This window comes from Colletotrichum destructivum, chromosome 2, assembly GCF_034447905.1.
Source record: "Colletotrichum destructivum chromosome 2, complete sequence".
Taxonomy (NCBI): Eukaryota; Fungi; Ascomycota; class Sordariomycetes; order Glomerellales; family Glomerellaceae; genus Colletotrichum; species Colletotrichum destructivum.
Window position 1 is genome coordinate 2417317 of NC_085897.1, and position 27222 is coordinate 2444538.

At 55.2% G+C, this 27222-nt stretch overlaps 9 protein-coding genes across 9 annotated transcripts; 2 read left to right on the top strand and 7 right to left on the bottom strand.

The window, feature by feature from the left end:
- Positions 1–2: 2 nt before the first annotated feature.
- On the bottom strand, positions 3–3740 carry CDEST_02955 (Putative FAD-binding domain, phenol hydroxylase dimerization domain, Thioredoxin-like superfamily). The gene is made up of 4 exons (XM_062919114.1): positions 2664–3740; positions 2232–2611; positions 1137–2171; positions 3–1085 (listed from the first exon to the last, which is right to left on the bottom strand). The coding sequence occupies exons 1-4, from the start codon at positions 2960–2962 to the stop codon at positions 757–759; spliced, it is 2043 nt and encodes a 680-aa protein (XP_062775165.1). The 5' UTR covers positions 2963–3740; the 3' UTR covers positions 3–756.
- Positions 3741–3980: 240 nt separating this feature from the next.
- Positions 3981–9045, bottom strand: CDEST_02956 (Putative hem peroxidase, heme-binding peroxidase Ccp1). Its single transcript, XM_062919115.1, has 2 exons — positions 7741–9045; positions 3981–7671 (listed from the first exon to the last, which is right to left on the bottom strand). The coding sequence occupies exons 1-2, from the start codon at positions 8078–8080 to the stop codon at positions 6209–6211; spliced, it is 1803 nt and encodes a 600-aa protein (XP_062775166.1). The 5' UTR covers positions 8081–9045; the 3' UTR covers positions 3981–6208.
- Positions 9046–9589: 544 nt separating this feature from the next.
- On the bottom strand, positions 9590–14006 carry CDEST_02957 (Putative F-box domain, WD40/YVTN repeat-like-containing domain superfamily). The gene is made up of 2 exons (XM_062919116.1): positions 13557–14006; positions 9590–13494 (listed from the first exon to the last, which is right to left on the bottom strand). Exons 1-2 carry the CDS (start codon positions 13679–13681, stop codon positions 9891–9893), a joined length of 3729 nt encoding a protein of 1242 aa, XP_062775167.1. The 5' UTR covers positions 13682–14006; the 3' UTR covers positions 9590–9890.
- A 2411-nt stretch (positions 14007–16417) lies between these two features.
- CDEST_02958 (Putative carboxylesterase, type B, carboxylesterase type B, carboxylesterase type B, active) lies at positions 16418–20195 on the top strand. The gene is made up of 8 exons (XM_062919117.1): positions 16418–17014; positions 17077–17253; positions 17311–17452; positions 17542–17747; positions 17806–18223; positions 18280–19665; positions 19735–19865; positions 19935–20195. The coding sequence occupies exons 1-6, from the start codon at positions 16853–16855 to the stop codon at positions 18879–18881; spliced, it is 1707 nt and encodes a 568-aa protein (XP_062775168.1). The 5' UTR covers positions 16418–16852; the 3' UTR covers positions 18882–19665; positions 19735–19865; positions 19935–20195.
- CDEST_02959 (uncharacterized protein) lies at positions 19545–19970 on the top strand (the record flags this gene model as incomplete). The annotated part of the gene is made up of 3 exons (XM_062919118.1): positions 19545–19665; positions 19735–19865; positions 19935–19970. The coding sequence occupies 3 exons, from the start codon at positions 19545–19547 to the stop codon at positions 19968–19970; spliced, it is 288 nt and encodes a 95-aa protein (XP_062775169.1).
- Positions 20196–20293: 98 nt separating the features above from the next.
- CDEST_02960 (uncharacterized protein) lies at positions 20294–20769 on the bottom strand (the record flags this gene model as incomplete). The annotated part of the gene is made up of 2 exons (XM_062919119.1): positions 20294–20492; positions 20549–20769. 2 exons carry the CDS (start codon positions 20767–20769, stop codon positions 20294–20296), a joined length of 420 nt encoding a protein of 139 aa, XP_062775170.1.
- Positions 20770–22357: 1588 nt separating this feature from the next.
- On the bottom strand, positions 22358–22528 carry CDEST_02961 (uncharacterized protein; the record flags this gene model as incomplete). The annotated part of the gene is made up of 1 exon (XM_062919120.1): positions 22358–22528. One exon carries the CDS (start codon positions 22526–22528, stop codon positions 22358–22360), a length of 171 nt encoding a protein of 56 aa, XP_062775171.1.
- Positions 22529–22648: 120 nt separating this feature from the next.
- Positions 22649–23543, bottom strand: CDEST_02962 (Putative S-adenosyl-L-methionine-dependent methyltransferase superfamily; the record flags this gene model as incomplete). The annotated part of the gene is made up of 5 exons (XM_062919121.1): positions 22649–22685; positions 22791–22928; positions 22994–23031; positions 23091–23250; positions 23425–23543. 5 exons carry the CDS (start codon positions 23541–23543, stop codon positions 22649–22651), a joined length of 492 nt encoding a protein of 163 aa, XP_062775172.1.
- A 554-nt stretch (positions 23544–24097) lies between these two features.
- CDEST_02963 (uncharacterized protein) lies at positions 24098–27086 on the bottom strand. The gene is made up of 2 exons (XM_062919122.1): positions 25145–27086; positions 24098–25082 (listed from the first exon to the last, which is right to left on the bottom strand). The coding sequence occupies exons 1-2, from the start codon at positions 25670–25672 to the stop codon at positions 24450–24452; spliced, it is 1161 nt and encodes a 386-aa protein (XP_062775173.1). The 5' UTR covers positions 25673–27086; the 3' UTR covers positions 24098–24449.
- Positions 27087–27222: the final 136 nt, after the last annotated feature.

Here is a 27222-nt window from a genome sequence, read left to right on the forward strand (position 1 = left end):
ATGGTCTCGACTGATTATTGGAGAGCGTTTGGGGCCAAATGCCAGACGCTTAGCCGTAAGCGCCCAAAGAAGACGGAGAGAGGGAGAGAGAGACAGATGCATCCTTGTGGCATCTGTAGGTCGCGGTGAGCCGGCGGACTTCCTGAGGAGGGGCCGGGATTCTGGATGTCAGGAAGGATTTAGGCAATAGTGTAGAAAGGCAGAAGGACCCGACAGCTGCCATTGTAGGGGTACAGGGAAACAGGGAATGACATTTCGCATGAACGCTCACAGATGTGGTGTCATGGCCTTACGACCATGGCTCGAGACGCGCGTGGGCTTGTGGAGCAGGCCGGAAGGGGGCTGAGCCAACGGATTCACGAATTGCAATGAAGATTCCATCTACTGACATGTGTCTGTCCGATTGGTAAGTCCATCCCAACTCAGCCCGAGTGAGTTGTTGCTGAATAAATAACAAATTTTGAGTACCAATCCACTGCTTCGCAGCAGATTGTGCTTACTATCCATCCCCCTTAGCTCCTGAAAATGCCGTGATAACAACCGTACCGCCGTCGCACTCCCCAACACCTGCTGGATAAGTTGGAAGAGAGAAAGTGATGATTTCATGCCTGCGTTTTCTGAATGCTTGATTTTCGTCAAGCTCTTGATTATGTTTGTTGCGTGTCGCGTGATGTGAGATGTAAGATTTGTGTGCTACAGAAACGCCGAGCGAGTCGTTCCTGAGAACAAAACTGGGGATTAAGGAGGAAACATATCCTAAACTGCCATGGGGGTCGGGGTCGGGGCAGGCGATGACCCGTTGGGCAATTGGAGAAAGCCGCCGTAGTACTCGTCCAGCCACCGAGCAGCTTCCTCGCCGGCGTCATCCATGCTCGAGTCCCATCGGCCGACGGAACCCACATAGCCGTCTGGTCGTACGTTGACGATGGAAACCTCACCGGGGCCGAGGCTGCCGAGCCACTTGTTCGTGCAAAGCTGGCCCCGCGTGTCTTGTTCGGGAATGTCGTCCAAGTAGAAGGTCCAGCGGCTGTCCTGTAGCAAAGCCGGCAGGTCTGAGATCTCCACATCGGCCTTGGGCATTGTGGCTGGTACTCATGTTAGTGGCAGGGCCAAGGCGTCGCCGGGAGAAAACTTACTGATCAGAGCGAATGTGAAGAGATGGCTAACGGCTGTGTATCTTTCAGGCCGGTAGTAGATGTCCTCGGGTGATGGTAGTCTGGGCTGCGCAGCGTACGAAGCACTTGCAGAAGCAGACAGCTTGCTGATGAAAGAATTGGCCGACGCTATTGACTGGCAGAAAGTCTCCAGGAAGGGGCTTGAAGCCTGGATATCCCACATCAGGAGGTAGATGCGGAACTGTCCGAGCATGGGGATGTCGAGCTGGACGTCGACAGGATTTGAGTCGATGTACCTAGTGACCTTTGCTGGAGGAAGCAGACAGCCTGGTCTGGCATCTCCCATGATCAGACCTTGAGGATCAGGCCTGTTTAGCGGGCTCTCAGAATACTCGGCGCCAATGCCCGAGATGAAACGAACGTTTGTCTTGAAGTTCTCCGACAGAGCCACTGCGTCACCGCCAGCAATTTGATTCGCATGCTCGTAGTCAAAGTTGACCAGGTCGACGGCGATCTTCCTTCGCTCCTCCTCGTAACTCTCGAGCAGAGCTTGCTTCGCGAGTCCTCGAATGGACAGGTTCAGCTTCCACGCAAGGTTCCACGAGTCGTGCATAGAGGTGTTCATGCCTTGAGCCGACTTCGGGGAGTGCGTGTGACTGGCGTCACCGGCTAAGAATGCCCTCAAATGGGGGTCAACAAACCGGCTGGCCACTCTCTGGCCAATCTGGTAACGACCAAACCACTCAATGTACTTCCAGTCAACCTCGAAAGGCGCCATGATCTTCTTGGCGCGAGCCATGACGAACTCCTGGCCAAGTTCTCGCTTGTCTGCCTTGGGGTTCGCCTTGAGCTCAATGTAGAAGCGTGTCATGTTCCTTTCTCTAGGGATAATCAGGATAGATCCGTACTCCTGAGAGTAGACCAGCGTCTTAGACCAGATATCCGGGAAATCAGTTATGAGCTCGCCGTCGAGAACACCCCAAATGGCCGGTTGTGACAAGCCAATGGCCCGCGCATCGGGAATGCTCTTTCGCACCTTGGAGTGGGCACCATCGCCTACGCCATGTCAGTCTCCCTCGATTCACAAGAGACAGTATCACCGCTCGAATCACTTACATCCGACCAGGTATTGTGTGAGAATCGTTCGCCGGTCTTGGGTGACGTTGGTGCGACAATTGACCTGGAGAGGCCCAGCCTTGTTTTCCGGGACGCTGTAGGACTCGAACGCCGTATTCCGCCGCACCTCGACTCCACGTTTCTTCAAGTCGTCGATGAAGAGGCCCTCAACCATGCCCTGGTGCACCAACAGGATGTAAGGGTCTAGGACATCAATGACAGGAGGGTAGTGGACCTCGCGGCCCAGTCTGTGAAGAGGTTCGTCGGCAGTGCTTCGCCAAAAGGAAATATCGTACACGCGAACGCCTCGGAGCAGCAAAGGGTCGGCCAGACGCATTTGTCGGAAGGTCTCGATGGTCTTGGGCTGCAATCCGTCTGCTCTACATGGGGCGTCAGCTTGTGGCTGTCACGAGAAGTCCGTAGTTCGCATACCGTCCAACTGGCGTCTGGTCGGCCCTGTCGTCAATGACTTCAACCTTGATACCGAAGCGGCCGAGGTTGGCAGCCAGCATGAGACCGGCGGGACCAGCACCAACGACGCATACCTGGGCTTCTATGGGAGGCTCGGGCAGGCTACGTAGGAGGGTGAGGGTGTCTACGGTGGCGTCGAAGGCGTTTAGACGGCCGGCGGGGTTGCCGGTCTGGGCAGCCAGGCCGTTTTGGCCGGCTTGGCCGGCTTGACCCTTCTGATCCTCCATTGAACCGTCCGAATTCAGTACACCAGGTGCCATGACCGAGGACGTATGTCGATATCACAGTCTCACAGACAGACGGGGTCGGGTTCGTGGACGGCGAGGGATGTCGGGCGGTTCCGACGTAACTGGCTAGCTAGCTATTGCAGACGGCCTAATGCGAAGGGGGTTCGTTGGCTATCGGAACGGTGTAGATTTGGGATGGCCGTGCTCGCATACGGCGGAGGGGAGGAGCGAAGACTTTCGGACGTGGGGTCAAGTATGCAATGCGCGCGCGGTCGAGATACACCACACTGGTGCACACAGGTCACACTGAAGCAGGCGTGGAGCTCGAAGCGAGGTCGGAGACTGACGTACGGCTCCAGCCAGTCGAGTGTAGTGTGGTGTCTCGTCGTCCGAGAGGTTTGTGTGCGACGCGGGAAGAAAAGTGTTGGGTCCTGGGGTGATATTCGAGATATAACAATATGGAACAGGTAGGGTCGCCGAGCATGCAGCCAGACCAGGGCGGATCAGGACCAGAACAGTGGGTGCAGTGCAGCGAACCAGCAGAGAAGAATACCAGGACCAATGCGAAGGTATAGGCGTGTAGGTGGGCAATAGACCAGGGCTGCAGATACACAGAGAGACGGGGACTGACGGTGAAGAGTGAAGAGTCAAAAGGAAAGAAAAAACCGAAGAGTACTACAAATCGAGAAGGAAAAAAGAGGGGGGCCCAGGAACCGACAAGCTTGCGACTGCAGATTGAAAGCTGGGTGGTTCGACAGAATTGGAGATTACCTCGCGGATGCTTCAAACGATTTCAGAAAGTGGCATGATGGCTTTGGGTGCACGGCAGGATCGAGTGAGAATCAGACCACCGCGGATTATTTATCCATGCCTGCTACAGTTTCACTCGCCGCCTATTGGTCGAGCCCCTCCGGAGGGGGATACCAGGGTCCAGCAGTTATTGCGCTAGGCCCGTATCGGTATGTCCCAGAACGTGGCAGGTGCGTTCGATTGATGACTGCGTTCACACCGGGGTAGACGTCATGGCCCTTGATGAGGCCACTTTTAGCCTCGTTTTCAACATCATGCTTCTGGTGATCTTGACACCGACTTCAACTTCAACCACTCTCGCTCATATCTCTGTTGCGGTGCTGCCCCCTTGAGGACCCAGATTTCAGCATCGGATGCCCCTCAACTCTTCCGAACCTCTGCGCTGGATTCCGCCTGGAGACCTTGACAGTTTGACTGACCTCCAGTGCCTAAGTAGCCTTCGGTCGAGTAGATCGAGGATGAGAAGGGGGAACGAGGCTCGCCAGATACATGAACGGCAAAAACACATGAACAGCCTCCTCCAGAGTACCGCGGCATCTATCTTTGCCATTTCACCAACGGCTCTGAGCACGTTATGGAACACTCTCCGACATTTGACTATCCTCCTCCGGGGTTAGCTCCGCCGGCGGAGACGGAGGTTAGGAACGTAGGACTCCCCGATGCCGGGCAGGGCAATGCCTTTTCGACCCCTTCTCTATGTTGTTGCGCACCGCCAATGCTGGTCTACTGCTGCCAGCTGAGGTATTCGTCTCAGCGTTGCAGCATAGCTTTTGACATGTCACTGTCCACATCCCCGGCGGAGCCTGACAGGTTTCTTTTTTCAACTTCTAGCACTGGCTATCTGCGACTTCCAAAGCCCCCTTGGTGTCCTTCCAACAAGTTCCACACAGTACTCGTCTTTCCACACCATATCCTGCTCGCGACACCGCCGCAAAATCTTGCCAAACACAATGCCTACGATGCCTTCCCTTCACATCAAATGTGCGGCACAGCAAGACAGTCGTATGGGAGTGGCATGCTATGGCGTAGCCCCGGCCTATAGGATTGACTGTTCATCTTGCCGAGTGCGTCGCTTCATCTCGGCGGCTTTCACTCATCAATTATCGACCAACGCCATCATCTAGGCGCAACACCGCGGGACGGGGATAGTCTTCAGAATTCCGATCAGACTCCACTTCAGCGCCATGTACCAGAATAGCAGACCCCAAGGGTACCGCCAATCTGGTCGTCCCCAAGTTTGTTTCTCAAAGGTGTTAGTCATTTGCAGCGTCTTAATCTTTCCTTCGGGACCCAGGAAACTGTGCCAAGTCACCCTTCGAAGAGATTGGCCATTTACCTTGCCAGGTTTGTTCTTGACCAGCGTAGACCCCGCGCCAGGGCTCTGCTGCAAACCGGAGCCGACCGTCGACTGTTTGGTACTTGGTCACAGGATGAGCGTGCCTCTGCGTCATAAACAAGGAGGCTAATGAGAACCTGCCCGTCCACCTATCGAACGCGGATGTATTCCAATGCTGTGACTCGATAGACAAGCCCTCTCATGTTTCCCGGGTTTGATCGTCCTATTTCTCCGCCAGAATGGTAGTTTTGCCGTCCTGCCATGCGGCTTTTCTCTCATGTAGACGGCCAACGTTACGGAAGATTGCTACTTTCAACCCGAAGTTGCACATTCGATGCCTTGCCAACAACCGCAAGCCATGCTCTATGATGATTTCTACCGAGTGCTATCGTCAAATACATTCTATCGGGTTGCAGTCAGACATGAGGATTTCTGGGCATGTTACTAGCAGACGAACAAACTAAGCCAGCAACTTCCAGATTTTCTTAGGGTCCCATTAAAGGCTCCCATGAGTTGGTATTTCCAAACATACAGCTACCCCCTCACAAACCTGCTGGCCCGATACATGGTATCGGTAGTGCACGTTTCCGTCGAAGGAAGCCGCCGTGCTCCAGCCCCATGAAGACATCCCTGATCGGGTTTCCAACGCTCCGCGGTGGTTTTGGGATGCTCCGGGAGACCTTTCACGTCTCGCACTACCAGACAGAACGGTGGATTCACAAAGGGATAGGCCATCTCGCTGCTCAATAGGCTTAACGCGCTGGTGGTGAACCACACACAGCCACAGTTCCAATTTTTACTTGTTCGATTTTTGTCTTCTTCTTCCGTGGTTGTTTTCGGAGGCATCGATTCGATCTAGTGCAGGATGGCATGTCCGCTTTTGAGAAACCATTCAACCTTGAACGGCATGGCACAAGTAACGACGATTTGTATGGCGTCTTCATAGTCTTCGTACACCCGTAGCCGGAGTCGCCGTACGTCTATGGAGGCATCCGGGAACCTCTCAGCCTCCTCGCCAGCATCGCCAAGCGCAACGCGACCTCCCAGGAGTTCGGGGACTGGTTGAAAAGCTATCACTTTTCAACTCAACACCGGCAAAATAACAAGGAGTCGCCGATCATCCGTGAACCATATCAAACGCGCGGACACGTTTGCGTCTTCAAGAAGTCGAGTCTGACCTCCTTCTCCCCCCCTCCCAGCACGAGATCGAAGCTCGTGCTCCATCCGTTTGTCGGAAGCTGTATCTGCCCCTGGAAGGTGACGTACCCGCTCTCCCCCTCGTCCGCCGTCGCCGCCAGATCGACGGTCTCGACCACGAGCTGCCGATGAATGATGCCCTGTCGCCTCACTAGACGCACGAGCTCTATCTTCACGGGGTCCGCGGCGCGGTCCTCCCGCACCGCGGCCGTGACGGTGAAGGTGCGCTCGTTGTTCACGCTCGTCCGGTCGACGCACGACGCGGACGCCTGGTACAGCAGCGAGTCGTCCAGCGGGTACCCGCTGCCACCGCCGTTCCTATAAACCGTCGTTGCGTTGGCGGAGGGGTTCGTCAGGTGGATGAGAAACTTGCTGATGCCGTTCGCGGCCGGAATGACCGTCTCAAACTGATACCAGACGAACGTCTCGCCCCAGAGGCCGTACGTCACGCCCCCCTCGTCGAGCGTCGTCGGAACCGTAACGGTGCCCTCGCCGTTGCGGTCTGCGAAGCTCAGGTGGACCGTCAAGTCGCTCACGTCACGCCCGGTGCCTTCAGTCGTCCTGACGCGGACCCGGCCACTGAATGCAATGCTCCCGTTCTCGCCCAGCGACAACCCGACGTAGGGCTTGATGTCGACGGCCTCAATGGGCTCCGTCAGCTGCACCGCCGAGGGCACCGTGTCGATCATGCGCGTGAAGACGTCGGCGCACGCCGTCTTGAAGCCGTTCTTGGTGCACCCAAGGTCCTGGATAGTCTTGTTGCCGTCCGACGCAAAGATGCGCTTGTCCGAGTTGAGCGTCTCGTTCTTGCCGACAATTAGAGGGTTCGATGTGTTACCCTTGAGGTACTCCGTCGCGATCTTGTTGTCAAAGTCGTCAAAGGTGCTGTCGAACTTGGTCACCGTGTCCGGCGTCGGGTCGAGCCCCGTGATGTGCGGGTTGTTCCTGCTGTGCACGCCGCCGAGCGTATGGCCGCACGCCACCAGCGCAATCATCTCGCTTTCGCTGAAGCCGGCCTTGGCGAACGTGCTCCGCGTCGTGTCCATCGGCGTATCCGGTTCCGGCACGCCCGCGGGACCGGCTTCGACGGCATCGATGCGCCCCGCGCGGAACGGCATTCGCGCGCCACCACAACCCGCGTTGGCGACGACGACGCTCATGGCCAGCAGATCCGAAGCCGAGGCTCGGACCGAATAGAGGTTGCTGAAGAAGCTGAAGGTGTTGTTGAAGGCGGCGCCGCCGTTCTCGGTGCGGTCAAGCTCGAACCAGATGGAGCCGTCCAGGCCGCCCGCGCCGGCGGCCGCGTCGGTCGTCGCAACGTCATGGAAGGCCGTGCGAATCCATTCTGCGGCGAACTGGCGGCCGGCGATATTGCCACCAAAGGAGCATGGAGTCACGCCTGATTAGTTGGTTTCCGTCAGTTTCAGAGTCGGGCAACGTCGGGGTTGCTGGAGGGGGTGTGAGAGACCTTCGACGAAGCCTCTACTGCGATATCCCGTTTGCAATGAGAGTATGTCTTCGATCTCGTCGTACTTGGAAGGCCAGACGTACGCTGCCTCGGCGACTTGTGCCAATGCCGCGATGCCGCCGACGATGGCGACAACTTCTCTCTTCATCGCGTCTGGCGGTTCAAGGATCTCGGGGCCACGAGGAAACAAAAGCCAAAGGAACGACGAACAGAGAGAGAACTGGTGGGCGGCGAGCGAGAGAGAGTGAGGGAGTGGATGAGAGAAAAGAACTTTGCCATCTGGTTCCTCAAGACCGCAAAGCGCGCCGGCCTGGACGGCTGTTGCCGACTTTTCTATCATCACGATTGGACCCTTTCCCCGTCCAGGGTTGACAGATTTATTGACCCCATCGCGTGGAGATCAGCTTCCTGTTCGAATCGAAATGTAGGGGGGTACGGAACGAGCTCCAGAGCCGCCAAGGCGTCAAGACGGTTCTCTTGCATCGGGTCCCTGGCCCAATGGAGCATCTCTGACCGGTTCGTGGGTTCGTGGCGGTGCCTTCCGGACGGCCTCTCTGCAGTCTGTCCCTTCTTGCATGAAGAATTCCGCATCTGAAAGTGTGTGTGTTTGTGGATGGAGAAGAGTTGCTAGCTTGATGGACTTGGCCGAGTCGGTTCTAGCCTGTGACGGCCATGCCCGTGTCGCCCAGTTCGAGGTGATGAGGAAAGGACCTTGAACCCTGAACTGGCCGGACACATGAGAATGGGGGAGGGGGTTCGTTCGGGCCCGGCGCGGAATGGCCGACGGGGCTGGGTTATTATCAGATGCGGAAATAAGTCGAGGGGGGAAAAAGTTATCTGATGGAGCAGGGGGGGTAGGTAATTTCCAATACCTCCCCGCTGGAGTTGTGGAGAGATGGAGAGAAAGAGAGAGCGCTGCACGAGTCGAGAGAACCACGGACAAAGACATATTCGAGTGACCTGGTCTATTGGAATTTGATAGTTCGAGACGAATGTCGTTCATCCGGCGGTTTCCATTGGCTGTGGCTTGTGCAGCCCAACCATACTCTCGGAAAGAGAGTATTCTTGAACTAGCTGCTTACCGAGACCATGGTTATGAAATCATCTCCAGGGTTGGGGTTCTAGCACAACGTCACGGAACGGATATAGTACAGATAAAGTACTCCAAGAGGCGGTGTGCACTCACACATCACTTACGAACCTGCTATGACTTTATTTCCAAGTGGCCGGCGAAGACCTTCCTCTCTCCCCCCCTTTGGACCTGACTGCGTCGGTACCACAGGAACAAAAACCGCGACTTGGGACATAAAATATCTAGATTCATTCCATGCCAATGGCAAAAACACCAAAATGATAACTGTGAGATTCGAACTCACGCCTCTTGCGAGACCAGAATACTCATCCTTTGCAAGGATGAAGCTTTCGCTTGAGTCTGGCGCCTTAGACCGCTCGGCCAAGTTACCTTGTTGGGATTGGCTGTCTCATTACAACCTATGTACCTAACTCGAAACAAGCTTTCCCCACTCGATGTTCGAAGAGTCTGTATCTTACAGCACTGCTTCAGCAACGCAACATAATCACGGACATGGCAGTAACTTTCAGCTTAATTCATGTTCCGAAACGAAGTCAAGACCACGGGGAAAAGGATTCCAATTATTCCTTCGGCATTTCTGAAAGAATGGCTATCAGTGGATTTACATGGGCTGGAGCCAAAACCAGGATACAGCATCGCCTTCCGTTGATTGTGTGCGGTCCATCATATTGTGCACCAGCAGTACCCTTATATGAACCGACCTTGTCGATTTTATTCTAATGTGACGGGTCATCTACGAAAAAAAAAAGGTATCATACATCCATGCACATCCAGCCTTCCATTGATATCAAGCGAGATAAGTAGTTGCGGCTGTTCTGTATCCCAGCACGGTGGGAGGATGCAAGTCACACGCCAGTTCAGTCCTTTCCCAAATACAAACTTGTCGTCTTGACGGTCTAGCATCCGACCGAGAGCCACTGTAGCTAGCAAATAGATCCCTCCATCCCGCAACTCCAATGCTAAAATACCTGTCGCCAGATTCTGGATACTTGAAATGTGAAAAAATAATAAATATGGTCACACCTCCATCCATGTCCGCCAAGATGTCCCAACAATCTCACATGACAGTACACTTCTTCTCCTTTGCTGGCTTGCCGTGCATGTCGCTTCTGCTTGTCCCGGATACCTCGGTCCACGCTGCAGAGCTGGCAGCGTCGTGATCAGCCTTCTTGTTCTTCTTCTTCTTCTTTGAACCATTCCAGCCCCGTCGTTTGGCATCCTTCATGTTCTTAGCTGCGCTCCGCTCAGCACGACTGGGTCTTCTGCCGACCGATGAGTGTGACTGTCTACCCACGGATGGCGCTGATGGTGTCTGTAGCCACGCTGGTATGAGGCTCCTGCTGCCAGATGTCTCGACATTGGTGCTGGCACTGAAAATGGTCTCGAGACGTTCCACGGTGGGCTGCACAGGGCCCGACTGAGTCGGTCGTGGGTGACGCGGAATGGGGGCTAACAGGGGCATTTCATTTCTGCGATTCGACTGGTGCCGTGTGGGCGCATCATAGGCGCCCGTTACGCCGCTAGGCGTGCTTATGATCAGCGGCTGATCCTCAATCGGCGGGCTGCTGCCGCCATGGCCTGACATTTGAGGTTGCAACTCAGGCTGAGCAGTAGGTTGCGGGACAGATGCCCGGCGAGAACCAGGTCTGCGACTGCCAACCGGAACGCGCTGGACTGAGCTGAAGTTGCTGGACCAAGGCCGAGACGAGAGCCGCTGCTCGTGACCTGGGAGACTAGCCATTTGGTTCCCGCTGGGAGTGTGTGATAACGCATCTCCCATGATATCATCAACCCTGGCATTGACCGGAGGGGCAGAGTACGGGTGGCTGTTCAAGGGTCCGCCCTCTGGTCGCAGTCGAAAGTCCTCCAGTGGTTGCGCAGATCTTGGCCAGGTTTGTGCGTTGGACAAGCGCCTAATCAGCGGCATATCGGCACCTGAGGCTGACTGAGGCTGTTGTAACTCCGCGGCGGTCGCAGACGTATTCGAGGGTATCTGCAGGCCCAAAGAGGGGGGTGACGACGATGCCTGCTGGGCAGCCGAAGGCGCGACGGGCGAGTGTCCGAGGGCATCCCTTTGAGACTCTTGCAGCACATCATCATTCGCTGCCCGAGTCAATGAAGGTTCGCTGACCATGCGCTGATCCTCGGGCGAGATGGTTTCAGCTTCACTGGGCCTCCTTGCAGCTACACGCGGCGAGTCCGGTGGCGAGACGTCGTAAATGTCCTCGTCGGCGTTAACGTGAGCAAAGGGGGTAGGCGTTGGGCGAGTCGAAGAATCTGCGGTGCGCGGTCGACTTAGCATCGTCGTGTCGCTGGCAATACGGAGATGATGGGTGGCATTGGCAGGAGGGCTGCTGGCAGGCTCCTGGTAACTCAGAGGGCGGCCGGAAGTCTGAACAGAGCTAGGCCGCCCTGGAAGGGGCCAAGCCGGTGATCCGATGGCCGGCGCAGCTGTTTGAGTCCTTGCTGGCTGACTTTGAATCTGCACGCCCCCGGGAGTGATGACGGCGTTTCGCAGAAATGCAGGCAAGTCGCCAGGATCGTCTTTCTGGTACGGCGGCGGCGGAGGAACCCAATTGTCTGCATCACTCTCGTGCGGGTGCTCGCGCCGGCCATCAGCTCGCCGATACTCTACCGGTCCAGCAGCTGGCGCTTGCGGATTGCGGCTTCGGTTCATAGCAGCAGCGGTGGCTGCACGACGAAGAGTATTGGTTGATCGGGGCCCATCATGCGAGTAAGGGGCTTCCACGGCTTCCTCGGCCTCCTCTTCCTCGATCATCGAAGCAGATTCGCCTGCTTGGGGAACCGAAGACGACATTGACTCCTGAACGTTGATCCGCGGCGGCGCGCCGATACGTCTTGGGATGAGCGGATCGTCATCATCCGCTTCGTTCCCAGCTTCGTGTTCCTCTCTGGACTGCGGTATGGATGGTATAGGCGGTATGGGTGGCATGGGAGGCATGGAAGGCATTGGGGGCAAGGTATTCCCCCGGCCTGCCGCACTCGTAGCTGCACGCATCAAGGCGCCGCGGTCTCCCCGCCTTTGAGCGACGGTTCTGCGACGTACGATGGCCACCTCGGTGTCTATGTCTCTCTGTTCCTCTTCGAGTGCTTCGGGCTCTTTTGTCCCTACCTCGATCTCGATCTCTGTCCTTTGCCCATCGCCAGGGCCATAGTCAAAGTCGAGCAGGGTAACTCTGCCCCCGTCAATAAAGTCGATGTCGTCCTCCTCGATGACGGACTTCCCAGGGAGAATGCCACGGGCTGTGATAACCAGACGCTCCTGTGCTGATGTCTCCCCAAAGCCAGCAACCCACTTCACTGTGCCAACGCCATCGAGCTCTGCGACCTTGGTCCCCCAGACAAATGTATTTCGAAGCTTGTCGCATAGAATCTGCCACTGCGGCACCCGGGGGTTTTCCTGCGCCCGGGACGACGATGATCGTGACGGAGGCCCGCTGTTTCTCCGCCCTTGTCCGGCCAGGGCTGACAAGCCATCAGCTCCAGCGGCGTTGAAATCAGGCACAGCGTCGAGATCTTCCGGCACGCCGTACAGCCAAATGTCCTTCCCCTGAAATCCTGCGCTGACGAGATCTCCGTGGAAGGTGGCTGCAGGCAGAGTGCATGGTGTGAGCTTGGCTTGAGAGCCAGGATCGGGTTTCGGCCCGGTAAAGTAGGTGGTACCATTACGCAGATCATCAATGCGTACAGCCCTGAAGGTCTCGAAGCTGCGATCATAAGTGAAAGTCCAGCTGGCCTCCTCCTGGCCCGAATCTTGCAATAGCACAGCATGACTACAATCGCGGCTCGTGTTGGGAAACAAGATCGACGTGGTCCATAGCGCGCTGATGCTCTCATCGGCTATCTGATTGCCAGGGTCATAGTACGGAGCCGTCAGGATGACTGTAGTGGGCGGCGACGAGTGGATGGTAGTTCCGAGAATCTGGGTGCCGTCGAAGGAAAATGATAGGGCGTCAACTCCATCGCATTTCACCGCCCTCCTGTCCGTGGGCAGCGCGCCAGGATTGACCAAGGACACCTCGATGCCCCCTTCGTAAGCGGCAGCGAGAACAGAGCCACACGGCGAGAGCGCAATGGTGCGCGGGGGGTTATCCAGGATCAAGGACTGGGTGCGACGAGGCGGGGACTGCTCAAGGTCGTACAAGTCAACCTGCATTTCAGAGGACAAGACAGCCAGCATGGAGCCGTCGTCTTTGATGCAAGTAGAAACAGGGCGGCGGAGAATCTTGAATTCCCTCTTGACGTCGATATGTTTCCCTCGCACATCGAGGACGTAGATACGCGACGAGTTGTAGGCCAGTATATGATGACCGCGGGGAGAGGGGATAAACTGCATTCCTTCGCCGCCTGGACATGACGAGGAGCTAATGGAATTGGATATCAGCTTGATGACGGTTTCGCGGGGCCGCAAGTAGGCTTCGAAGAGGTTGCGCTTGACTTCTCGGGCGAACAAGCGCCTGAGGCGCGGTAGGTCTTCATCTCGGACGTCGGCTTCGCAAAGGGGGGGATGGCTCGAAGAGTAGGACTGGCATTTCGAGAGGTGGAGCGCGTAGAGCTGGGCCTGCTGGGATACAGATCGCCATTTCGAGTTGAGGAGGATGAGGGACGCAAAGGAGTCGGGGTCGGTCAGCTGTAGAATCCTGAAAGGAGCATGTCAGTCAGCGACCGAGTCTAACGAGCACGGCAGCAAGGGCCTACATACTGTTGGATGATCTCGTCGGGCAGTCGATCGAAAGCGGGATCCGGGGCCAGACTGGGTGACTTGTCGATAGACGGCCGTGATTCTGGTTCCCTTTGCCGACGGGAGTCAGTGCTATGGTCCATCATGGGCGAAGGCAGACCGCTTGCTTTGTGTTCGGATGCGACGTTGCTGTCGCTGCAAGGCTAAAAGAGTGAGGGACAGACAGAGTATGTCATGTTGAATCGTCCGGAGTTTGAGAAAAGGGCCGTGGTTGGGATGAACGAGGAACCTGGGAGGCCCAGCGCAAAGCAAGAGCAGGAGGAACAGGAGGAACGGCTTGCTCACTCGCTCTCACTGTTCGCTCTTGCGCTCTTTCGGTCTTGCTATTAGCCTGCTGGCTGGTTGGCTGATGCGGCTGCGGCTACGTGTGTGCGCGCGCGAACGCATGCAATGAGTGGCGGCGGAGCGACGCTAATGGCCACCTGAAGCTGGCATCCATTTGAAAAAACGGAAAGTTACCAGGTGCATTTCTGTCTGCCTGCTCGTCTGCGATCCCCCCCCCTGCCCAACCCGCTTGCTGCCGTGCTCCTCATTTGGCATTGGCACCTTAACGGGAGGAATCCGACTAACCCGGAGCCGACCCTGCTCTACATAGTGGGCGACCTCCCAAGTCAGACCAGGGTCCCCTCCTTTCTTCGACAGGCGTGACATCCTATCTACAGTACCTACCTACCTAGCTAGGTACAAAGCATAGTGTCTGTCTACAACTGTAGTGCACGACAGCAAGCAGCAAGAATAAGCATGCCTTCTTCTGTCAACATCCAGCCTCTGAGAATATTACTTTGGCTTCTGCTTCATTTTCTTCTCGTCTGAGTGTTGCAAGTCACCATCATATACACTACACAGCATAACGGCACCAACAAGCCCTTCGCTCTACCCCCACAACTTTAAGCTCCTAGCCGCCCGTGTTTCCAATCAGTTGTCTAACTGGCCTATCAGAAAGAGATGCTAAGGTGCTCCCTGTCTCCTAAAACCATGTCAAGATGCCCTGCTGGATACAAGACTCGAGTCGGGATGCTGCGCATTGCTGGGGAATATCCGTAGTGTGAAACCAATTTGTTTCTACACCTTTTGAACCTTCCTATCTCGACCTCACTTCATAGTTATTCTTCCTTTTTTCCTGTTCCACTCTCCTTTGGTCCTTCGGATCATCTGCCACCTATCCTAGATACTATATCAAACTGATGGCAGCCGAACACATAGACTTTGGGGAGAAACAAAGAGCGGGAAGTTAGTTGTGCTCTGACTAACACAACCTCGACGCTATTGGTCGTTACCCCGAGGATTGAAACGCGGGTGCATATCCCTCCCCCGTACCCTGAGCGGAGACATGCGATATGCAGGGCGACAGCCTACGGACTGTGTCAAATCGAGCCAGCGACGGGGATACAATTTTCTTTGCTGCCTTTGGGCTATCGCCATTCTCATTCCCACTCGATGGCCTGTCCGGGGCCAACGATTCGCCGGAATCCATGCAACCAGCCGCCCACCATAAGTGTCTTCCAATAGTTGACCACCAAGAGTCAACCTGCAACCTTTACGGAGCATCGCGACTTGCTGCATATTAACGTGCAGAATCAACAAATGCGGATATACGCGAGAAGTCGTCGTGGTGTTGCATACTTCCTCTCAACTTCCAACCAGAGCGAGACGCCAAACAACCCCTCTGGACAAAACGCCGATGCTATTTTGGGCCGTCATCCTCGAACACCCCCTGCGAAGTTGATGGCCTCCATGGACGAAGCCGTCACTTGGAGATGCTCGTCAAATAGAGACAACAGGAATGCACATGCATGACAAGGAGATAAGTCTGACAGACACTATCACTCGACAAGCCAGCTGTATTTGCAGACTTACCTAAAAAGCGCCCACAGTATCCGGCACCAGGTTGGAATTCGACAATAATGTAAACGCGGGACTTGAAATAATGTGTCTCCTTGGGTCTATTTCTGTTCAATCGTCCCCGTGTTCGCCTGGAGACTTCCCCAGTGTTTTCTGCTTCATCTCAGCAACGGTTCCTTAGTCGATATCCAGTTTTGTCCCGACCAAATGCTACACTACAGAGAACGGAGCGATGACGTTTAAAGAGGAATGAAACCCCCGCAGGGAACAACAGGAGCATTGCGACACGGTATCAGAAGCAACTCACGAATCTTGATCATTGACAAAGGAAGAAATCACCCCTGGCAAGGATGGAAGCTCGTCAACCGGTTGTGTGAGTATTGCAGCTCGTCTATCAGATGAAGCGCCAAGCCGGCAGCACCCTGCGCAGAGGGAGGAACCGTTGAGTATGCCACCCACAAATAAGTCCTCGGAGCGTTTTGTGACCGATCCTGTTTGGGCACGGAGACGGTATATGATGTGCTTGCGTCAAGATTGCTTTAATTACTAGACTGAATGTCAACTTGACAGCGAGTTGAGTCAATTCTATCTGACGCATTTGCTCTGGGTCGTCGAGAGATAGGACTATGATGCGTTCCCTCGTCTCCGTCTCGATGCACAGCTGCCATCTCGTTGACGAACCCAGTGGGTTTGCCCATCCTGTTGGCAGTCCAGTGTTTCCAATGGTCCTCGGCGGGCTCACTGGGTCTGTTTACAGGGTACAGGGTGTTTTTGGCTTCCAGAACGCTGTGCCGGCCGAGCCCTTGGCGACGTCACTGCGACTTGCACCCTGGCAGTGCGCGCTGACATGGGCCAGGTCCCCTATCAATTCTGCAGCGCAGCCGGCCCAGCGCGGATGCCGTTGCGTGTGTACGAATACCGACAGTGAACCAGATCCCCCAACGAACCCTGTACCGCCTCGGTAGTTGGTCCGCTCAGGACCGTAAGTGAGAGTTAACAGAGACATGCTCAGCAGCGCCAAGGCTCAAACACCCTCCAGCTCATTCTCCGCGACATCATCATCATTCCTAGCGGTGATACTCCTTTTTTCCCTCATTGAACCGATACATCTTCACCCATCTCCGCGCCCTACACCGTCCAGAAACTCGTCCACGGTCTCCTCAGGACTCATCTTCGGCGTCTTCCCGCGCCAACTCACCGCTGCAGCGAGTCCGTGAGACCAGCACGGATCCCTCTTCGGAAACGACATGCAGCCGCCGCTAGTTTAGACCCCTTCTCGGTCTCTCAATCTCGTCACTCTCTCGGTCTCTCTTCCTCTCCCGCTCGGCTTTCTACTCCAAAGCCGTGTTTGTTCCCACTGTGGCTCTCACGTGGGATCGCGCAGCGCAGCCTGCGGGATCATATGACCTCGAACAATGTTCGCCCTCCCTCAACCCTCCATGGAGAGGAGGAAGTTCGACTGGCGGAGATTCTCTGCGCCAGCTGCCATCGCAAGCATGATCCTCGCCGTTCTCTCCGTCGTCCTCTACTTTAGTATTCGTGAACATCTCACTGCCCGGGATGAGGTTCGATTTGATGTCTTGGGTTACCCCGTCACCTCTATGCGTCGCACATCGAAAGCGCTAACGCTGCGTGACAGGCCAACCTGCCGAGGGTGACGGTCGATCTAGGCTACGCAAGGTATTCTGGCAATGTGCTCCCCAGCGGCGTGAACCAGTTTCTCGGCATGAGATTTGCGGCGCCTCCCATAGGAAATCTGAGATGGCGTGCACCTCAGGATCCCGAGCCCAAGGAAGGCACAACAGATGCCATCGATGTGAGGCGTCTTTTTCCAACTTGCCGTTCGAGCGCTATTTCGCTGACCGAGTCCCAGTTTGGGCCGACATGTCTCGCGACGGAAGTGACTTATCCCACTTCGGGCCAAGATGAGGACTGTTTATATGTCAACGTCTGGTCACCTAACAACACGACGTCCGACTCGAAGCTCCCGGTGTGGTTGTTTATTCAAGGCGGAGGTAAATGCCCCTCCGCCCTCTTACACTATCACCCCGCGTGCTGTGTGGCCCCTCTCTCACAGCGACGTCCTTGTCTGACGCGGCCCTAGGCTACACCTCCAATGCCAACCCCAACTGGAATGGCTCTCAGGTCGTCGACGTCTCCGGCAAGAACATCGTCTTCGTCAACTTTAACTACAGGGTCGGCTTGTGGGGGTTTCTGGCAAGCGAGCGCATTAGGAAGGACGGAGACTTGAATGCCGGACTCTTGGACCAGCGGCAGGTCATGAAATGGGTCCAAACTCATATTTCAAAGGTGGATTTGAGCTTCCACAAACACGCCGAGCTCGTACTGACTCAAACCAACTCGCTAGTTTGGCGGCGATCCAAATCACGTTGTTATCCATGGTCTCTCGGCAGGCGCTGGCTCAGTCGCCCTCCACCTCGCAGCCTACGGCGGGAGGGATGACAAGCTGTTCGTAGGCGCCATGTCTGAGTCTGTCTTCTTTCCCGCCCAACCCCGCGTGCCCGAGCTTGAATACCAATTCGACAAGACCGTGGAGAAGGTCGGTTGCAAGGACGACAAGGACCAGATGGGGTGTCTTCGCGGCAAGGATATCAAGGCCATCCAGGACGCCAACCTTGCCTTGCCGTTCCCCGGAAGATCGGCGAACCCTCATTTTTACTGGACGCCCTGTATAGACGGTGACATGCTCCGGGATTACCCATACCGGCTCTACGAAAAGGGATCCTTCATCAAAATGCCCGTACTCTTCGGCACGGGAACTAACGGTGAGCATGCTCCCTCCTCTCATTTCCGAGTTCCCCGTCACTCATCGCATCTCCAGAGGGGTCCGTTTTCGCCGCCAACGTCGCGACCCAGGAGGGATTCGTCTCCTTCATGACGGATAACTACCCGAAGCTCACAAAGAACGAGACTGGTCCTATGCTAGAAAAGTACCCACTCCTGGCCCCCCTCCCGAACCACAATGCCTGGTTCCCCTCTACCAGCCAGGCCTACGGCGAGACGACCTTCATCTGCCCGGGAAACATCGTCATGGACGCCTATGCGGCCGTGAACCGCTCCTCCACGAGCTGGTCCTACCGTTTCAACGTACAGGACAACCAAAACACGGCGTCCGGGCTCGGCGTCCCGCACGTCTTCGAAGCGCCCGCCGTCTTCGGCATCGACGCGTGTCCGACGCCTGAGAGCTTCCGCACATATAACCGGCCGATAGTGCCTCTGATGATGAACTACTGGATCTCCTTCATCCGGAGCCTGAACCCCAACACGTACAAGCTCAACGGTGCCCCGGCTTGGGACGCCTGGGGGAAGAACCAGTCACGGTACGTGTTTGAGCTGGACAAGAACCGTATGGAGAATGTCGACGACGGGCAGAAGTCCCGGTGCCGCTTCTGGGAGAGCATCGTGGAGGTCATGGAGCAATGAAGGGCCCCAGGCTTAGCGCACTATGAGGCGTTGCATGTGGATTTCCGGGCATACGAGTTTGGATTGGCATATTGGATTGATACCAGCTTGGATGAGATAGCGTGTAATGTCTTCTTCTGTTTTTACTGCATAGTTCGAACCCCTTTCTTGCAGAACATGTTCCGGCTCGTATAAAAGGCTCATATAATCTACCTAATGCGAGAGTGAGGCCGGACCATAGCCAACATCCAATGAGTTGAATCTCCGACACTGCACCAACAACATGTAACATCAGACTTACGGCTCACCTATTCTTTCGATATCCTCCTCGCCGCATTTTCACACAAGACCCAGTCCACGGAAAGAAATGCCAAGGAACTGCGCCGCAGACTCGATCCGCCCTCTCAAACTTGGTCCAGCCAACACCCGCAGCTGCCAGACGTGCTCCGCCCTTAGTCTCCCATGTGACTCGTCTCTCGCCAGTCTCTCAGCCCACTAGGCTGCCGCCCCTGACGCCTGGCGTGACGTGTCGTCTGCCATTCTCGTCGTCAGAGCCTTCCTCTAACAGAGAGCTTGACCTCATTCCCATCCTCGAGAGAGAGAAAAAATAGCAATTCTTCGAGAAGCGCACGAGCCGTGAACACCCCCCCTCCCCGCTCCATTCGATCGAAGCGGACACTAGCCATGGACGAGAACGGCCCTTCGAGTGGCCGGACCATCTCCGAGGCGCCGGACCGACACAACGACATGCCGCGGGACCTCAAGACCCTGAGGAGGCGCCGTGCCATCTCCGCGGACAGCGACGGTATGTATCGAGTTTGCGTGTCCCCGACCGTCGTCTAGGGACTCGACTGAGTCGTCGTGCGTTTGAAAGACAACGAAGAAGACGAAGGACACAATGAGCGTCCTCACCAGAGGGGGTTGATCGGCGAGACTCCCGAGCATCGCAGGAGGCGGAGGCGGAGGCTGGAAGCCGAGTTGCAGTCGGACGGCGTCTTTGGGCTCGTAAGTTGTTCTCAGCACCACATAGCTGTACCATAGACGCTGACGAAACGCAACGAATGGCACGGCTAGCTCTTTTGCCTTTCCAGTCTTGTTTATTGTTTTTGACTGTGGCCGGGCGGGTGCACACATACATCCCTTTCGTCAAACAGACCCCCTGCGGATTCCGCTCGCGTTCGATGGCTTCCAGCAATTAAGGACAATCAGCGGGGCCGACGCATTTAAACTCAAGATCATGGCAGGAGTCGGGAACATTGTATTTCACTCGAAATCAGGTCTCCATATATGTCTGTATACTAGAGCCAATGTAAAATGGGTCACGAATGAGGAATACACCGCTCTCTCTCTCTCCTCCCTGAGCTTCTACCTTTTGACCAACCGTCCTAGTATGCTAAATAACAAGCGTTCCTTTGCGGAAAGAGAATAACAGCCTAGGATGAAGTCGGAGCTGGGCTTTTGGCCGGACTGAACGCAGGAGCTGTCGTTGGGGTCTCGGCTGGAGACTGCGGTTGACCTTCAACTGGTGCGGGAGAAGATGGAGCCGGAGCGGGGGAGGCCGCATCCGGAGAAGCGGGAGCGGGAGGAGCCGGAGTAGGCTCCTTCTCCGGCTTGCGTCCTATGAGGCAATAGCTTCATTACAAGTCAGCTCAGTAAAGGTAGAAAACATGAAAGTGTGCCCGACTCACATGGGCCAGTAAGCGTGAACACTTCTATCCTTGATGTTGTTCCGCACGTCAACGAGAAAGACATTGACCTCCTCGGGTGTCCAGCCGTGGGCGCGCGTCAATGTTGCCATGCAGAAGCCTTCGAGTCCGTCTGCAATGTTCTGGCCATTGAGCACGCCGAGCTCCTTGTACTTCGGATACTTCGCCGATAGTGGCTTGCTTGAGCTCACCGAGTCGGCCATCTCATATACGCACCTGCTTCCAGGACACACCCGACAGCGATGTGGCCACCATTTACGGAACTGTCTTTACCAGCATCCCAACCTCTGTAGAGGATCGAGCGATGAGCTATCGCAAATGGCAAGACTCGCGAACGCCCTCGCCTGTTGGCTTTAAGCCTCTGCCCTTTTTAATCACCCACCACGACGGCAGGGGCTGCTTCGCCTGTCCCTATGTCACGCGGAAGCCCGATACCATGGTCGTTACCTTGCTCGTCTTTGGGCCAGGCATACTCTGCAATGGCTGTCGTTAGAAAACCCAAAGACATCTGTGGCAAGGGGCATCGTTCTCACTGCCGTCCTTGTACGTATGATACGACCTGCCGTTCCCCATCCGGTATTCGAGAATGGAGCTTTTAAGGCTGGTGGTATCCGACCTGATACTCTAGAATGTCATGCAACGTCAGTGGACGACAAATTTGAATAGATGGAATGGCTACTTCCACACTTACTTGGAGCTCTGCCTCGCTATCAGTGACCTAGTACTGTGATCAAGATCTTGAACTGCAGGTGGGACTGTCAAATGCATACATCGTCATCGGCAACGAGCGCATCCTGATGATGGTCTTGGACGTTGGCTATGATTGCAATATCTCAACAAGTAGATCTTAATAAGACAAACCCTTCGAACTCCCAAGACGACAATTGCTCAAGGTAAGGGACTCTGGAATACGGCAGACCGTGCGTAACGGGGTTTCCATCCTTTGCCGGTGAGCAGATTCGGTCAGCTGTCGAGAACCCCTCTTTCTCGATCCAACGCGAGGAACCACAGAGCCGTGCATCCATCGCTTGAACATGCATATTGCAGACGGGTGGCGAAGTCGCCTCTATGTAGCAAGCGAAATATGGGAGCGAAGAGATCATCGGCCGGAAATCCAGAAGAGGGCGACCAAGCCGTTGGGGGCTTCCGGGCATCAATGTTGGACTACTGACAGATAGCCGAGGCGATTAAGATGACTGAAGGTCGCCGATACCAAGATGGGCTCTCATAGGATAGGAAACCAGTTGGTGTTGACTCCATGGAGATGGCTGTCGATCTCGGGCATGTAGATTTAGTTGTTGGCCCATATCAGCTGACCCTGTACACGAAGAGAGAGAAGGCGCTCGGCTGCTTAAATTTCTTGCCTTTATGCCATAGAACCATTCTGTTGGTATATGAATAGATATGACAAACTCGCACACTGTCGCTAGGGTACGTTGCTAGAGATGTATCCTGCGAAAGTTCTCCCTTGGCCTCTTTTTTAAACCTCTAAAAGCTCTCATTATAATATTTAAAAAGCTTTCGGTTGACCTACCAGAATCACCCTCTCCATTTCGTGTCTCTTACCTCCTATGGCTTCCTCCCAACGATGAAGTAACTTTATACCTCATTGGTAAGCAGAAAAGTGGGAAACCCGCACTTATTCAACAGGGATATCAGTTACACGGGGAAATTGACATGACAGTTATTGTTTCTCAGGTCCTTCTGGACATCGATCAGGAACAGATCGACCTCGTCGAGGCTCCAGCTGAAGGCGGGCGTAAGCGGGACCATGGCGAGGGCTTCGGTCGCCTACGAGATGTTCTCGTAATTCCAAGCCCCGAGCTCTTTGTACCTAGAGTACCCAGGCCAGGTGTTGGTGGGCCACTTGCAGCAGCTGAGGGTCACGTCGACGAACCCGGTGTCCTCCATGAGCGTCTTCAGCGCGAGGACGTCGATATACTCGCGCCCAAGCTTGACCATCGCGTCAGTGAGAAGCTTGCATTATCTTTCCAGGACGCAGCCTGAAGGCACCGTATTATCGTCAGACTGGGCAAGTAGCTAAGGTTTCTATTGCTCCATGTATCCGCCAGGGTAAGGAGATTACTGTAGAGTGTTTCGCCTTTTAGCAACTGAGCCACTGTGTAGGACAGAAGGGTCAATTAGGCCGTAGAGCTTGTTTAATCACGAGCTTTATGCCGAGAACATGCGTGAAGAACAATAAGCTGGAAAAGTCATAACCTACGTGAAGGACTGGGTGAGGAAATCTTCCCAATTTGCAATGCTTGATGTCATGAAGCGACTGTGAATGTAACCAAAGGGCCCTCCGATTGTCCATTCCTCCTGAATATCATCAATCTCGAACTTGACGTTCGGGACCGTTCTGAACGCAAAACTGTCAGTATACCACAAACGCCACATATTCTCCGGGCCCAGCTATCAGTCTACAATCCCGGTTGTACTGCGGACAGGTCAACGCCGATAACCTAGAGATCTGTGGCACATCAGAGAAGGTCTAACGCAGCGTCGTCGCTGGGCAGCTTACTTTAGCTTCGGGGTGATCATCGCCAAACTGCATTGCCCAGACGCCGGTTCCCGTGCCAATATCAAGCACCCTGCCAACCTCGTCGCTCGATTGGCAAGGAGGCGCAAGATCCAGGCTACCCCCAAGCGTCAGGAGGCAAATGTGGTGTTGCAAGTCTAACCTTGTCCGTTAATATGGGTGAGCCGGAAAGGCTACGACAAGATACAGATAGTTGTTACCTAGCCTATTCAATTCTTATTCATCGTTGGGGATATTGTATTTTAAGTCATTGCCAGCCAACTACATAGAGTTTTTAGTGGCGGGTGGCAGGAGAGAGAGAGACTGCGAGTTGTACCGGTTGTAGGTTCTGCCATATTCGAAGCGGTAGACCAACATGGAATCCTCAATTTGTGAAGAACCCCTCTTCCGGACAATTACACCCGCGGCGTAGTTGCCTCTTCGCAACACCTGCATGGGGGACAAGGAAGTCACGGTCGGATGAAAAATAGTTTCTTCGAGGCAGGAGGTTAGACAACATCATGTTCACCCGCGCCCTCTGTTCAACGAATCCTCCACGCAACTTCTCGCCTCGTTCCTCCCGTTCGCCGGCCCTGGTAGGAGCATATGCTCAAACTCGGTAAGGAGCTCGAGTTGCCAAACATTCCTTCCAGAGAGGACCAACCGCTCCCGCTCCCGCCCGCCTAGAATACACAGTTCGAGCAGCTTTTATTGCAAAGAAGCGGGCTGGCCGGCGGGTGGTTGCCGGACCCACGAGGAGCCAGCCGGGCAATGTTCGGGACCCTTCGTGTGCCGCCGCGGAGGTGGGTCGTGCGGCGCTGTCTCTTCTGTAGAAACACGCGGATGACTGTCCGGTTCCGGGACCCCTGCAGACCTATTCAGGCTTGCCTGGGCTGTTGTGCGGGCTTATCATCCGGATGCTAAACATTCCACAGTGACAATGTGAGGAGGCGACTTGGCGACTAGTGTTCTCGCATTGGGTAACACCTCGGGAATACAAGCCATAGCTCATGTGAATGGGTTTCGCACAGGGTAAAACTAAATGAAGCTAACAATACTTCATTCGGATCCTCGATGTTTCTCGAGACAGTCACTCGTGGCCAGCGCCTGGGAGAGGACTGTGCTAGTCGCATTTCCAGATCAACTCCAGGGTAACATCCAGAGTTATTAACGTAACCTTCAGACTACGGCAGCATAGCGGAGCAAGAATCTTATAGCAGTCGCTGGAGTTTAAAAATGATGCACATAAACCAACTCCATGATTATTGTTACAGCGCTACAGGCCATCCGGGCCTGATCCGGTGAGATGTTTCTGGCCTCCATTCATGCTAGAGCAAGAAAGAATACAACAACAACATAAAATTACTCCTTAGGAAAGAGTTCCGCCGAAATATCCTTATCCTTCCTCTGGTGATTCGACCGGCTGGAACTGCTGCCAATAACTGTCGGCACATCGCCATCGACGTCCGGGTCGTACTCGGCATCATCTGCATGCTTTGCCTTCTTCAACTTGAGACTCGCGCCGTCATCCGAACCCGCGCCATCTTCGCTCGCCGACTCAGCGTCGTCGTACGGGCTACCACCCGCGTTCCTTGCGCTCCAGTCGGGATCGTCCTCCGGCAGCCGCTCGTGCTCGTGATGGGGCTGCTTGATGAAGGAGTCGATAATATAGTACTGCATGGCGTTCATGACGAGTGGGAAGAACATCATGACAAAGAAAATCTGCAGCTGCTCGTTGCCCTCGGTCCACCGCAGAGCCCAGTCGCCGACGCGCGAGATCCACGGCAGCAAGAGAAAGATAATCAGGACGCAGAACTTCATGCCAAAGAGGCCGCAAAAGTAGATGAATGACTGTTTCAGCCACCACCAGGCGTTGGGAGGGCTGCCATAGTTGCCGGACCGGATCGACTCTTCAGGCTTGCCCAGAGGGGTATACGAGACGAGACCGGTCAGAACTCGAAGGAGTACGATGAGGATGGGGATACCGATCGTGGTCTGCGGCAAGAATTAGTCTCATGGGACAAGAGGGGCGAGTAGGAGAGAGTGTGTGTGCTTACGTCGATTGCAAGGTTGAGTAGGTAGAACGAGCACGGGTTCGGAACATAATCCTCGTTTCGAGTGACCAGCCTCCGCACGTTGGACGTTGTAGTAGGGTCGAGCGTCACGGAGAAGCGTCCGGACGTCAACATGGACATGAAGATGTTGGCGATGTGCACCAAGACAGAACCAAACACCTGCTTCGACACGTCGAAGAACCAAATCTTGACAGGGCGCTGCGGCCTTTCTCTCCACCGCTTGAAAACGAGAGATAGTAGGGCGAGAGCGCCGAGAGCGGCCTGAACGATGAGCGCGAAGGAGCCGAGCAGGCTGCACTCGCCGCTGCCACCATCTTCTCCGTGTGTTGTGGCGGTGGTCGCAGTCGCGGCGGTGGCAGCGGTAGTGAGGGCACCTACGAGGGTCTCTGTCGGGGTCGCGATGGGTATCATGGTTGCTGCTGCTGATGCTGTTGCTACGACGGCTGCGGCGATTGTTGAAGGAGCATATTGGGCGCCGGTCGCAATCGCATAGGGTGGCGGGGGGGCCATTGGCCTGGGCGGTCCGAGAATTCGAACGGGACTAGTATGAGGGAGTGAGGGACTCGTGCGGATGACGGGGTGACGTCTGGTCGGGGAGAGGGGCGAGAAGCGGCCGTCGGTATGCGAGTGACGTTTTGGGAGACACAGGCGATCGCTTTGGGGCGAATAACGGGTTTTGGCTGACTACTACTAGGAAGGGTGGTGAGACAAAGCGCTTGCAGCCGCTATGGGTAGGAAATAAGAAATCCGACAAGGGGGATGAAGAAAGAAGGAGAGAAAAAAAAAAGCAACACACTACGCGTAGCAAAAGAACCCCTATCTTGGAGAGGGAAAGTGTTGTTTAAAGAGAGAAGAGAGAGAGGCAGAGAGAGAGAAAAACACGGAGGTAGAAGAGAGAGAATGGGCGAAGGCTGTCACGAGGCGGAGTAAAAGTGACATGCAGCACAGACAATGGAGTCGGGGTCAGGTAGGGAGGTGTCAGTGCTTAGGCAGCCGGTCAGGTCAACCTTTAGGTGAGAATCAAAAGGTAACAAGATACGAAAACGCAGGAGCCTCAGACGGAGCTACGGGTCGGTGAGCGCTCTGTCTGGTCTGGTGTGGCGACGACGACCTTGGGGGTCTGATGCCTTGGTTGGAGAGACCCGGATTGGTTGCTGCCGCTTGCACACTGGATAAACGACGAGGCGTCGGGAGTTATCGAGCCTGGCAGAGAGACACCTTCTGGTTCATCTCCCGCCGTCATGGCTATATTGGCGTGTCCGTAATCACGGTCAGGAAACCCCCCATGGCCAGGCCGGGTTCTGACACAAGCTTACTTTTAATTCGGCTTAGCGTCTCCGCACACCTCAACGGACACGGCCACAAGGTTGCCCATTAGTCAAATTCACCCCTTGGCCATCTTCCCACGGCGACAGGTTGCCGTGATTGTCGAGATTTCGGCCCCAAGCGGCACTGCCTGGATGGCGAATGATAAGGGGGGGCAACGCTAGGCGCTAGCCAAGGCTTCCTGGCTTCACGGTTTTACGGTTTTACGATTTTACGATTTGAGTTTAGTGAGGGCTTTCAGGCCACAGGTGTGGGGTTTGGCTCAGGTTAGGAGATTTAAATACTGCTTAGGGAGGCCGCGGACAATCGGACGATCTTGTAAACGACGGACCGGAGGAAACACCACCGGTCACCAACGCGATAGAGAGCGAACAGATGCCAGGCGGCTGCGGCGGCCAATGTCCGTCCCGTGACTCCGACAGTCTGCTACGATGTCTGTACCTATTTCCTATTGTCTACCTAGGCCTAGGTAGGTAGGAAATTAGAGCTGCCCGACTGCCCCGCCGCTCCGCCTGAGCAAGCCGTTGATTTACGCGCCGCTGGGAATGGTAGTACAGTATAAACTTCCCCCCCTTCTTGTGCTTTTCCTCCATTTCTCTTGCACTAGCCAAATAGCATCTCGTTGCCGAGAGCCCATTTACGAGAACCGCATATTTTAGCCCCATCCCCTTCCTTGTCTCGGCTGATTCATTGCTATCAATACAGCCCGTCGCAGCAAGCGCGTATGTGATGCG